The sequence below is a fragment of the Nematolebias whitei genome, chromosome 3, assembly GCF_014905685.2.
Source record: "Nematolebias whitei isolate Nwh7 chromosome 3, NemWhi1, whole genome shotgun sequence".
NCBI classification, from domain to species: domain Eukaryota; kingdom Metazoa; phylum Chordata; class Actinopteri; order Cyprinodontiformes; family Rivulidae; genus Nematolebias; species Nematolebias whitei.
Window position 1 is genome coordinate 4,953,707 of NC_056500.1, and position 13,408 is coordinate 4,967,114.

The 13,408-nt window shown below is 44.3% G+C and overlaps 1 protein-coding gene across 1 annotated transcript in view; it reads left to right on the plus strand.

The window, feature by feature from the left end:
- igfbp3 (insulin-like growth factor binding protein 3) overlaps positions 1–10,061 on the plus strand; it is a 21,490-nt gene extending 11,429 nt beyond the window's left edge. Inside the window, exon 4 of the mRNA XM_037674454.1 lies at positions 9,936–10,061. Within this exon, the coding sequence (XP_037530382.1) occupies positions 9,936–10,061 (126 nt within the window). The remainder of the gene's footprint in view (positions 1–9,935) is intronic.
- Positions 10,062–13,408: the final 3,347 nt, after the last annotated feature.

Consider the following 13,408-nt stretch of genomic DNA (forward strand, 5'->3'; position numbering starts at 1 on the left):
AGAAACAGATGCTAACGACAATAAGAAACAGATGCTAACGACAATAAAAAAAACAGATGTTAATAAAGTAAAAGATAGTTTTGTTTAAAATTATTTTTTTTCCCTCGTGCATCATTGATTTCAGGGTTTGATTTATTTTTGGAGCTGTTACCTGAAACTCTCTTCTGAAGACGTCTCCTAGATAGTTATGGGGCTAAAATAAAATCTTCTATTTAGAGTTTTATATAAAAAATGACCTGATATCATGATTGTAATTTTTTTTTAAACCAAAAGTACACAAATGTGTAATATACACGAATAGTAAATGCACTTGTGCATCCAGTGTGCACACAAAAATCTATTCAGACATTTAATCAGATTTAAAGACGTAGCCCTGATAATATGACTGGTTAGAGATGATTTGGAGGAAAGAAAAACAAAATAAAATCATAAAAACAGATCCCATCTTTTTCATCAGCACCTAATGGCAGGGTTTTAATGATGTTATGATGGCGATAACATTTTAACTGTCTAAGTTATAGTCTATATAGTTTTTTTTGTTGCAAAATTAAAATAATTTGGGGTACTTTTAGCTGAGTGAAACAACTCTGGATTAGACAGTTTACAGTAGATTCCAGTTAGCAGGTGAATGAATTACTTTTACAAAGTGCACAAAGAAACATAACTTGTGCAAAAGTGCCAATCCTTATTTTTAAAACGGGTTAAACGTATAATCTGTAAGCCTGAATAATTCAAAAACATCCTAAACAGGCAGGAAAGAGCAGCGGCCACGTCAGAGTGGTTTCTGAAACTCGAGCGTCCTGTAAGAGAAGTCGAGCAGCTTCGGTGCAGAGAGGCCTATTTTTAGCAGCAGTTTTATGAATCGGCTCCCAGTTCAGGTCATGCATGAACCAACACTGACCTGCTCATTACACCCCTCACAGCCTCACTCTCTCTCTCTTTCTCCTATTCATCATTTCACCCACCCATCATTACCTCCTTTGTGCCCTGCCTACAGGCAGGCACCAGCCTTTTGTTCTTCCTGCCCGCTCCATCATTCGGCCCATCCTGCCCTTCCGCCCACCTGACTTTTCCTTCCTTGTTGGCCAGGAATCACCCTGCAGAGGGTTGTGAATGAGATGACGGTGTCTGCGTCTCTGTGCGGAGTTGAAGGAGGAGGAGAAGGAGGCCGTGGGCTAAGGACGTGAGCCAGGTGCCTGCACACTCTTCCTTCTCCGGGTGCAGGCCGTGCCAGGCCCATAAGGGCTGACTTATTGAGCGTGACTCAGAAGGATCTGTATAAACGTACTCACTGACCACAATGGTTTTATAATAACTGACCAACCTTTGGGGACCCAGGCGGCTATTTTCACTTTGTCTCTCTGCTGGTTCTCTTCCTCTGCTGGTTTATTTTCCCCCAGCAAACGTTTCAGAATATACAGAGCAGTAAAAAAATTTGGTTACAACGTTGCTACTGCAACCCCCGAGTCTTTAGGACCAATTCTAGTTTCTGGATTGGTCTAATGCTCTAAACTCTCTACAGTTTTCCTACCGAGAGCAATACTGAGAAAATATTATCACCATCCCACTACAATGGCAACAGATGGAGTAATTACACAATTTTAGCTTATCTGCTTTACCTTAAAAGGGTTTAGACACAAAATTCAAACTTTTTTCTGGAAAAACAAACTTGCTTGAAAACTTTGTGCCATCCATGCAGCAGGCGTTACAGTCAGAACTCCAAGTGTGGCAACCATAAAATAAATTTAATTCAGGTATAGGCTACGGGCTGTACGGTCCCTATAGAAATGATGTGAGAGTTTGGTTCACATTGCCGGCAGTAAGTCGGACCCCTTCAGGGTGGGAGTTGGACTCCACCAGGGCTGCCCGCTGTCACCGACGCTGTTCAGAACTTTTATGGACAGAATTTCTCGGTGCAGCCAGGGGGTGGAGGGAGTTCGGTTCGGTGGCCTCAGGATTCCCTCTCTGCTCTTTGCCTATGACGTGGTCCTGTTGGCGTCATCGTGCCGTGATCTCCAGCTCTCACTGGAGCGGTTTGCAGCAGAGTGTGAAGCAGCTGGGATGAGAATCAGCACCTCCAAATTTGAGGCCGTGGTCCTCATTCAGGAAATGGTGTATTGTTCTCTTCAGGTCGAGGGTGAGGTTCTGCCTCCAGTGGAGGAGTTCAAGTATCTTGTGGTTTTGTTCATGAGGGAGAGAAGAATGGAGTGTGACATTGACAGACGGATTGGTGCAGTGTCTGCAGTATTGTGGACTCCGTGCCGGTCCATTGTGGTGAAGAGAGAGCTGAGCTGTAAGGCAAAGCTCTCTGTTTACCAGTCGGTCTTAGTTCCTACCCTCACCTATGGTCATGAACTCTGAGTGGTGATGCAAAGAATGAGATCGTGGATGCAGGCGGTTGAAATGAGTTTCCTCTGCAGTGTAGCTGAACTCTCCCTTTGAGATAGGGTGAGAAGTTCAGTTATCCAGGAGAGACTCAGAGTAGAACCTCTGCTCCTCCACATCAAGAGGAGCCAGTTGAGGTTCTTTGGGCATTTGGTAAGGATGTTTCCTGGCCGCCTCCCTAGGGAGGTGCTTTGAGGATGTCCGACTGGGAGGAGACCCTGGGGAAGACCCAGGACACGTTGGAGAGACTACGTCTCTCGGTTGGCCTGGGAACGCTTTGGAGTCCTCCCAGAAGAGCTGGAAAAGGTGGCTGTGGAGAGAGATGTCTGGATACCCTGCTCAAGCTGCTGCCGAGACCTGACTTCATAATAAGTGGAAGATGATGGATGGATGGATGGATGGATGGATATTTGCAGGAAATAGCAATCTGACTGTGTCAGAAAACACTCCAGGAACACCACGGTGCGGCACGTCACTGGAAGAATGTCATTTGACTCAACTATAACCTGGAGGACACCTACACCCAAGTGTGCTCTAGCAAGAAAGATAATCTATAAAATAATAATTTAACATTTTGCATTTCTTACCAGAATAGCCAGTCTCTTCAGCAAAGGAAGGACAGACATTCTTTTCAACAGTTCTCAGTCTTTAGAGGATTCGGTTTAGGCATCGATAAAATAATGGGTCAAGAACTGCATGTTGGGCTGCCTTGGTCTCCGTACTGGGACCAAATAAAGTGGAGAGATTCAATGTTATCGTTATAAAAACATCAACTTTGTTCAGAAAACTCTCTTTTTTGACGATGGCCTCTTGTCTTTGGAAAAGACTGAAAGTAATACATTTGTAAATTATTTCTCTTTTATGTTTTACCGTAAGGTTCTCACTGAACAGTAGGCTGCTTTCTGGGGCTGAGATGGTGTAGGGGCAGGGCAGCCGACTCTGGACCCAACGGTTCTGGGTTTGATCCACGTCTTGGTGTGTCTCTGAGCAGGACACCCAATTCCGAATTGCTCCCTGGATGCTTACATAGCTGCCCACTGCTCCACCTGGGTGTATCCCAGGCATGATGGGTTAATTGCAGAGAACCAATTTCATCGTTGTATGGGAACGTACAATGATGACAACACTTTATTTATTATTATTTATTTTCTAAAGGCAATTGTATATATATTTTAAGCTTTAGGTGAGCAAGGTATGGTTGTTCATCCGCAACATAGTCATGTTTTCAGCTAGTTTAAAATGATGCGTAAATGTCACTTAATGAAGTTGTTGACAAGAACTGTTAAAACAGCGAGTTGACCAGAGTTTGGGCTGATTGTGTCCGGCACAAAAGTTATTTAAAGGACCAACTTTTAATTCAAGATTTATTTTCACTTGTCCCGTATATAAACCGTTAAAAACAACCCTATTTTTGCCCCTTCTCATAAATCTTATCCGTTTCCATCTTCACGTCTGTCTCTATCAGTGTAGCTCTGCACCCACAAGCTTTGTTGCAACAATATTTAAGCTCCTTTTTCAACGTTTGAGGCTCTGTTCGTCTTGAAACAACATCACAGTTTCTCCAGTTAGAGTCACGCTGACTTTTTTTATTTTGGAAAAAGCAATATCCTGCAGCTACAGCCAATGCGTTCGCAAACACACACACACACAGATGCACCTTCTTTTGCACAAATACATGCGCCCCTGTACTTACAAACACCCACATTGCATTTTATGAGCTGGTGTTTATCCTGTGGTCGGACCGGGCCCGTTTTAATGTCCGTGAAGCCCAGCGGCGCTGCTATTAGTTAGAAAGATCGGCATCACAAGAGCACGCATTCATACGTACAACACATGCGTACACACCTTATGAAGGCAGTATTATGAACATGCAGCATGTATAAAATGCGCTTCTTTTTAGTGACGGCAGCGCGGACCGAGCAGCTCCAGAAGCGTGAAGAAGTCTGCCCATTCCTCGGTTTAGACTCTGCTGGGATTGTTGATTCCCTTAAATAGGACTCTTTGAAAAATGTGTTATCAACGGTTAAAGCGTTGCTTTGACTTTTAGTTTGTTGCAGAAAAAAAAAGCACTTTTTTGTTGCTTCTTTTAAAATCTGTTCACAAATAAATTGAAAAACTGGATGGTTTTGAGGCTTGCAGGAAAAATCAGCGTATTATATATTTGATGCTCGTGCCTGTGGCTGCAGGATATCAGGAGAATGTGCATTTGTTATAACTTTGTTTTGGGATAAATTCCTAATTTCTTGAACGTAAACCATCTTTGGTTGAAGTGCCTTTAAAGCTTGTCGCATCCTTGTCCATGTGCAAGTTTGAAATATGTTAAGCTGGACCACCTACCATTGATGGGTTATTTAGGTAGAGTTATTGGCCATTTGATTTCACAGCTTTAATACAAATTTCAGAATGATTAACTAATCTGTTTTAAAGTTGAACCACTACACTGCTGTCCTGACAGGACTTCCTTGCAAAACAGATTTTTATGAGATTATTCCTGGTAACATTAAAGTTAAATGCAAAACAATTCATATGAAGTTCTGATATGTGGGTATTCAAGGATTCAAGGTTCTTTATTTGGCAAACAGATCACATGTGGTACATGTGGTGGAACGAAATTGTGTACGCGGGGTCCCAGTTGCATCCACCAAAAGTATAAAATGTAAAAGAAAAACAGTAATAAGATCTAAGATATGAACTAAGAAAAAAATGTCATTAAAAATACACTAAGCACTAATAGTACAAAAACAATACATCGAACAGCAGCATGAACATGAGTCTGTGTGAGCAGATGAGTACAATTGAACAGACTAGCATGAAATAAATCAGCAGCATGATGTGATTTTTCACAGTGATTATTCTGGTTAGAGATTCATGAGTCTAACAGCATCAGGGTAGAAGCTGTTCCTCAGTTTAGTGGTTCTACACTTAATGCTCCTCAACCTCCTTCCTGAGGGGAGCGGGGCAAAAAGTGTGTGCTGGGTGAGTGGGGTCCTTCATGATGCATGTGGCCCTCTTCCTGCATCTGGAGGTGTAGATGTCTGTGATGGTGGGGAGGCTGACTCCAACATCTTCTGTGCAGCCTTCACCACTCTCTGCAAAGCTTTTCTTTCTGCAGCTGTGCAGCCTCCATGCCACACGTTGATGTTGGAGCACAGGATGCTCTCCACTGCACACCTGTAGAAGGAGGTGAGGACTGAGCTTCCCAGACCAGCTCGTCTCGGCCGCCTGAGGAAGTAGAGTCTCTGATGATCTTTCTTGATCAGGCTGGTGGTGTTGTTGCTCCAGCTGAGGTTGTTGTTCATGTGCACACCCAAGTACTTGTAGTTGGAGACCACTTCCACCGCAGATCCTCCTATGTTCAGGGGGAGGTAGGTGTGTTTATTCCATCTAAAGTCCAGAACTATCTCCTTCGTCTTCTTCACATTGATGTGAAGGTTGTTCTTCCTGCAGCAGCTCTCCAGGTGTTCCACCTCCTGCCTGTATCGTTTTGCACTTAATGTCAACAAAGCAAATGGCTAAATTTGCCAAAAACTACAAGAAAATGACCGGTTCACTTACATCAGGCTTGTAGTCCGTGGAGGTAAACAAATACAGTCTGAGAAAAGTCTTAAAACGTGTTGAAGTAAAAGTTGTGCAGCGTTTCTTTACAAATTTTCGTTTGTGCGTCGACGCGGGAAAGACAGGACGGCTAAATGTTCACAGATGAAAGCAAGACGGAGCGGAAATTCAAAGGTAGCCAAGCAACGGGGGGGAAACGTACACGTGCGCATTCTGCCTTTTCCTTCGGCTTTCCAACCCTCCCAGATGCACTCGCGCTCGCTCGCTCGTGCACGCGCAGGACCATCATCATTAACCGGAGCAGAGGAACACAATGTTAAGCTCGCCTCGGCCGCCTCGTCCTCTGGGTCAAGGCTAAAATAGAAGCCGTCCACAGTCAGGCCTCAGTGAGGGGGAGGAGGAGGGAGGCAGAAAACAGAGGAAGAGGAGGAAACTTTGGTTCGCTGCAAAGAATCTGTTGATGGTGGCGGAGTGTGAGAATGCAGTATACTTGGCCCCAGACCGCTGCAGTAGTTCTTTAGAGGTATTTTAATAGGCCTCCGTCTCTGTAAAGCTGCCCTTTGATCGTGCTCTCAGGCTGAGCGCCGACTGCGCCGGAAACAGACACCTGGTCGCACTCTGATGAACCCCGTCTGTCTGCCCGCCTCCAAGCCTTACAAGACGTTGTTTCAACTCTAAACTTCTGGACTGGTTTTAGTTCAGGAGTTTGTCGGCGTTCAGATCTGTGGAAACCTTCGGGGAAGCCACCCGAGGGTTAAAGGCGCTGCAAGTTGATAAGAAGCTCCTCACGTCTTCACATGTTGGAGCAGCTAACCTAAAATAAAGGAAACCTTCAGTTCTAATTAGATTTTACATCATATTTAACTCCCAGATACAACTTGTAACGCCCTGCTCAACTCGTGGAGGACAGTTAACTTTGGAAAGCCTTTAATTTCTCTCCAAATTACACAACGCAAATTACGGACTGGAAGATGAAGCTGCGAGTGTCATAAGATGACAACTTTATAGATTGAGCAGCAGGCTTTAATTTGGACTAAAGTTTTTTTTTTTTTTTTCTATTCTGCTGGTTGATTCATTCTGAGTAAATGTCTCCACATCTGTTTTTAAGAGGATAACTTTACCAAACAAACCATTTGGTGATTTCCAAAATTTTTCAGTCAGGTCATGTGGACAGTTTTTTTTTTTTTTTTTTGTGCTGCAACATTTCGCCTGACCTGGAATATTTTGGATTGTATACCTGGATTACTGAGCATGGGCTTTGTCATTTGGTGATTTTTTTTTTTCATGTCTTGATGACCTCACTTCAGCCAAGAGTTTGTGAAAATTGAATCTCATTACGAGCTGAAAAATCATCCAAAAAGAGAATTTCCACCTAATTCTTTGTCCTGGTCCAAAAAGTGACCTGAGCTTTCTCGATTTGCAGAATCCCAGAGGAATTATCATATTTTCCGGCATATAAGTCGCAGTTTTTTGCATAGACTTGTCAGTCCTGCAACTTATAGCCGACGCGACATATATAACAGGACCATGTTACTAAGAGAACCTCCCTGCCAACAGAACCACTATGCTAATAGGACCATCCTGCTGTAGATGTTGCATTTCTTTTTCACTTTTGGTGCTTTGTTTTGTACTTTTGATGCACACTTTGTTTTTGTTTTTTGGGGAGTCAAGACAGTTTTCCTCTTACTGAACATTTCATTGCATTGTTGACCTTGTGTTGACCTTGCATACGACAAATAAACAATAAACCTAAACCCTTCACAATAAAACTTGCACTGGACGCTATAATTCCTTTTGCCTTTGTCAAGTTAGGTGGAAACTGTGATGTTGTTCCACAATGGTCTTACGGCTAACACAACTTGTATGTTGGGTGGCTCATTTTCCCAAACATTAGCTCGGCTCGTTGTCTAGTTGGCACTGGTTAGCTTTGTTTACAATTCCTCTTGAAGTTGATAATCAGAATGCGCGGACAGATGTCCGGTAAGATATCGACTGCTGATAAGAAATCTGCTATTCTTTTTTATTCAAAACACTTTTACCCTATGTTTTTCTTTTCTTTGCTCAATATTCTTGGTTTAGATACAGTTCACTTGTGGTGCACCTGGTGGCAGGTCCAGGAACAACGTTACATTCGTAAACCTTAAATCGCTGAAACTGGTTGTTAGAATGTCTCTCCTGCGTCTGAACTCTGGACTCGGTACTAGCTGAGTGTTGCTGTGTATTTTACTACAGACAGATGTTTTTCTGTACTGGCTGCTCTCTTCAGTGCTCTCCCATGGTGGAGTCCAAGTTTACCCCGACTCCACTGCTTGTGCCGTTTCATGTGCGACCCAAATGGGGCTCATAAAGTTGCCACTCTGCGCAGGCCGGACCCCAATGGGACATCTGATATGACTGCGTACATGTGTGTAAGCAGGTGGGAGGTATGCATGCGCAGAGCACATACAAGCCTTGTTGGTGCGAGGCTGCATGTTTGCTAGCGTGTGTTTGTGTGCACACACGGGCCATAATCAGGTCCAGATGATTCTGAGTGTCTGCCAGCTTCCCAGAATAGCAGCGCTGGTTTCCCTGCAGCCCTCCAACTGGCCTTGGCAAATATTTTAGCAACTTCATGTTTACCTTCACACTCGAGCATTCTGCCTCACTCGGAGCGTTTCTCGTTCCCCGCACCCTGTCGATCAAAAATAATCTGCTTTTTCATCATTTACACCCGGTGGGCAGCAGCGCGGAGTAAACTGCTCCACTGAGCTAAAACCGAAACAAACTCAGCGGCAGGCCAGCCACATGTGGCTGCCTGAGTGAAGCTATCGCACTCTGATCTTCATGTGTTGGTTCCTGTTCCTCGCCTAGAACGCCACCGTGATGTTTATCTCCTGCTCAGGAAAATTCAGACAGTGTCAGGCAGCGAAGAGTCCCTCATTGTTCTGCTGAGGGACGACTTCTGACAAACATCCAGAACATTAAAACCAACAGATGGTTGATGTTATCATAAAACTCTCCTGCACGTTCCAAGGTTTCGTTTGAGATTGTTGTTCACCGCAGTGGAAAGGTCTATTTGTCGTCTGAAAGTGTGAAATTCTTTGCAGATTTTATTTGAGCCTCAGAGCTAAAGATGAATCAGTGAGTCCAATCTGATGCAGAGAATTCGCAAAACAAACTTCGCATCATGCAAACAAGCTACAGTAATTTTTTTTGGAGGATTCCAAGGCGTTCCCAGGCCAACCGAGAGAGACGGTCTCTCCAGCGTGTCCTGGGTTTTCCTCGAGGTCTCCTTCTAGTCAGACATGACAGAAACGGCTCGCTAGAGAGGCGTCCAAGTGGTAGATATCAAAGATGCACAATCCTCCTAAAAAGTTCCTCGAAATGGGGTCACAGACCAGACCGTCTTGTTGATGGCTTTGGCCATTCATGAATCACAGTCGACCACGTCCTGCACAAAGGTGAATTTAATGAAACGGAGCGAACATCGTGGAACCAAAGGAGGCGTGGAGCAGAACTCAACTTTGCTGACGTGTAGCGCAACGCATTAAGTATGAGATGCACATCTGCCTGATTTGACTCAGTCTGCCGACTCCCTCTGTGGTTAACGATTGTTTAAACTAAGTACAAGGTTGTCGTGCGCCATCATCGATCTTCCCTCAGTAATAAATCCGGTTGTTTATGCCCATGTCAGGGTGGCTGCTTTGACCAGACTTCATCACACTGAGCTGTGTCTCCGGCCAACCTTTTCACGTGCCCATCATTTTGGCTCTGTCACTACCTCCCACAGGAGTATCGGGGGTGGGGTGGCTTCGACCCCCTCGCTACCTCAGTCCATTAGGTCCCAGACTAAAATGTCTTGTGAGAGAAAACAGACATTTTGTTCACAAAGGCCTTGTAGACTCTCAAAGTTTTAAGGAACTGATGTTATCGCCACCTACTGGGGCTCTTGAGCAAAGCACACAATGAACACTTTGAATTGTCTAACCTGTTGTTTTGTTTGTTGTTCGTTTCAGTGCCGTCCCTCCAAAGGCAGAAGACGGGGTTTCTGTTGGTGTGTGGACAAGTACGGGCATCCTCTTCCCGGCTACAGTGACAGAGCGCACAACGAGAAGAAGTGCTACAACCTGGAGAGCAAGTGAGACGGAGGACCGGCGGCTGGACGGGGAGAGCAAAGCAGCATGAACTGGTGGTGGTGGTGGTGGTGGGAGGGGCATGGAGAGGGACGAGCGAACGAAAGCGAGAAAGAAAGAGCCCACTTTGCTCTCGCTTGTAGATTGATGTAAACATTTTGAAGGAAATTCGGACCTTTGCTTTCAGGTCCCATTTCTGTCAGAGGGACATTGGGGGGTGAATAAGAGGGAAGGGGTGGGAAAGGGTGGAGCCCAGCCTCCTGTCCTTTATAGCTATCCGTCCCGTGCTGAGGGACCCGCTATCCTTTCTTCAAAAAAACAAACAATTAAGCTAAAAGCTGAGAGAACGAGAGGACAAAGCATTTTATCATCTGCACTATTCTTTTAGAGGGAGAGGAAGGAGGGACTTTTCCACTCACTTTAACAACGCTTGTGACTGTGACCCCCCTCCCCCCTCGAAAAAAGAGTCACACCAACACTATTTCTATTGTGTGTGTGTCTGTTGTAAGTGTGTAACCACAAGTTTGCGTGTCTTTTAATCCATGAGCGCCTGCATAACTTCCGTTTTCACAGCTGCCTGTCTGTGTGAGACGGTGAGCGAACGAGTACTTCCCCCCCCAAAAAAAAAACATTTATCTGTAAAAACACGCAGCTAAGCTCCATTTAGGGAGTCCCTGCTTCATCAAACATGCAGGAAAACACAACAATCTCTAGCTCAGGGTCCATTCTCAAATGAAACAACAGAAAAAGTCAGATTTTTCTTGTCAGTTTAGCACGATCACAACGTCCGGTCTTCCTCGCCGCCTTCTTATCCTTCAAGAGGACTAGAAGGTCAACTGTGCAGTCAAAGTGCCTTAAAAACAAACCATCTGATGCCTCCCCCTCCGCAACCTCTGCAGTCCTCGACGCAAGGACGACTTTCCTGCAAACGTTACCGTTTGAACAGTCGGTCTTGTCGAGTTTTGTAGCTTGCACCTTTGCAGCAGCAGCTGTGGATTCACGGCTCTGTTCGAGACGGATCGTTTCACCGACCGCTGCAGGAAAACAAAGTCAAATGGACGTTTTAAATTTATTTACAATTAGAAGAAAAAAAAATCATTATTTAACAGTTATGTGCAGATTTCTGAAAAAAAAAATTTAAAATTGTACTTTATGACTGATTTGCTTTCTTTAGTAAAGCAATTAAACTCAAGGAATAATGAAGAAAGTAGATTAAAAGGTGACTCTTATAGTTTCTGGCAGCTTCAGGTGGGATCTCACTGAGCTGAGCCGACTGGAGATTCGAAGAAAGACTTTCAAAGGTGATTTTTTTGTGTGCGCACGTCTTGCCAAACTGAATTTTTGGCGACGAAATTAATGTGCGACTACTCAGGGAGTGTTCTGAAACCAAACTTTGGATGATTGGAAACAAAAAAAGGGGAAAAAGTTTGTGATCAAACAGATGTAAAGGTGGTATCTCACTGGGCTGCAACTAGTGAATAACAGTCATGAGGGCGTGTCCCCGAGACCAGTGTTGCCAGATCTCGCGATAGAAACAAGCAAACAGTTCTATGAAAACAAGCCCCAAAAAAGCCCAACTGGCAACCCACCACATTATGTAAAACAGAGGCTGTTTTTAAACACTATAAACATGCATTTATTACGGCATTACACATAAACATCAAAATTATGCTAAACACTTTGAATAACATATTTTTAAGCCAAAAATCATATTTTTCTACAAACAAAACATCCTGACATCTGCGTGTGCGTGGAGCCCCCTAGTGGTCGGCCACAGTATGAGAGTATGGGCGGAAACGATAAACAGGAAACGGGGGTGTGGAAGGGACAAACTACCTACTACCACTAGTCCTTTGTTTTATTGTGCGGAGCTGGGAGATATTCAACTAGGTTCATTCGGAAAGAAAGTCAAGCCCAAATAAGCAACTTCACGTTGAAAACAAATCCAAAAAAAAACCGCGACTCACAAGATTTGCAAGCGACTTTAGAAAAAAGTAAAAATAAATCAAGCCCAAAGTCACTTATAATAAGCGGACTTGGCAACACTGCCCGAGACCCAAAGATAAGCAGTACCATCTAACGTGCATGGCCTAGAACAGTGTTTTTCAAAGTGGGGGCCGCGGCCCCCTGGGGGGGCTGCAAGGGGGCGCCAGAAGGACCCCAGAAAGATGGAAAAAATAGTAATATTATTAATAAAAATTGCCCACTAGGGCAATCTGTATCTGTCATTTCCAGCTAAACACGCTTGAGACAGGTTAGATTTGTTTTGTTCTTCTGGTCAACAATTTGTTGAAAAGTTGTTGTTTTTTTGTCGTTGGGAATATAATAGAGGTTAAAACATGTTGGGTAATAACATTGTTATGCTCAGCAGCTGTAACAATTAATTGAATATAGTGACTAAAAGTTAAACAGTCTAAAAGTTGATGTTTCTTTACATATTTTGTAGCGTTGTTTGTGGGTTTGCGAGGGGGGCCTCGGCCAGAAGCTAATGCTGTTTGGGGGGCCATGGCATGGAAAAGTTTGGGAACCCCTGGCCTGGAATACAGTCTTTTAAGCCATGCACGTAAAAATATATATTTTTAATTTTCATAAACACAACTTGATGGCCACTCGGTTGTAAATGCTCCCAGCTCGGCGAGGCTGCAGCTAAAGATTCACGTATTTTCTCTTAATATCGAATCGCCAACAGTCGCAGGTCAGTGAGATTCCACCGTAATTAGAACATCGTCACTCGCAACGTGCAACAAAAAGAAGTTTGCACACAATCTGCAGGAACGTTGCAGTTGTGTTTATGAGCAAACCTGTAATAAGTGCCAGTTCAGTGAAAGTTTGCTGATTTTCCTCAATTTGTCGTCGCCATCAGCAAGATGACATGAGCTGATAAAGGTGAACGCTACAAACTGCTTTCAATGTCCTTGCATGTTTACATTTTTTATAAATACAGATTTTTCTGCCATGCGTCTCCGTTTGAAGTGCTCTCCGTCTGCAGTTTAAAGAAAACGTTTGGGGTCTTCTCTACGTTCTGCCTTCACGCTCGTCCCTCGTTTTTTTGATGCAGCTCTGAGGTCCGTGTCCCGTCTGATCCGGTTCCTGCCCTCGTCCCCTCCTCTTCCTGTCAGCAATGCAACATGGTGTTGGCTTGTTTTTACGGGTCGAGCCCGGTGTGACCGTTCCGCTCTGCCGCAGGTGCCAGCTGCCCCTATGCTTCAAGCACAAGCACTTAAAGCACTTTAGCTGCGCTGCTACTCGTCAACGCATGCAGTTAAAGACAATTGGACCGACCCGCTCCTGTATACCTTTCCTGGGAGGCCGTGTCGGATGTAACAGAGACGAAAAGAAGTTCAAATACACACACA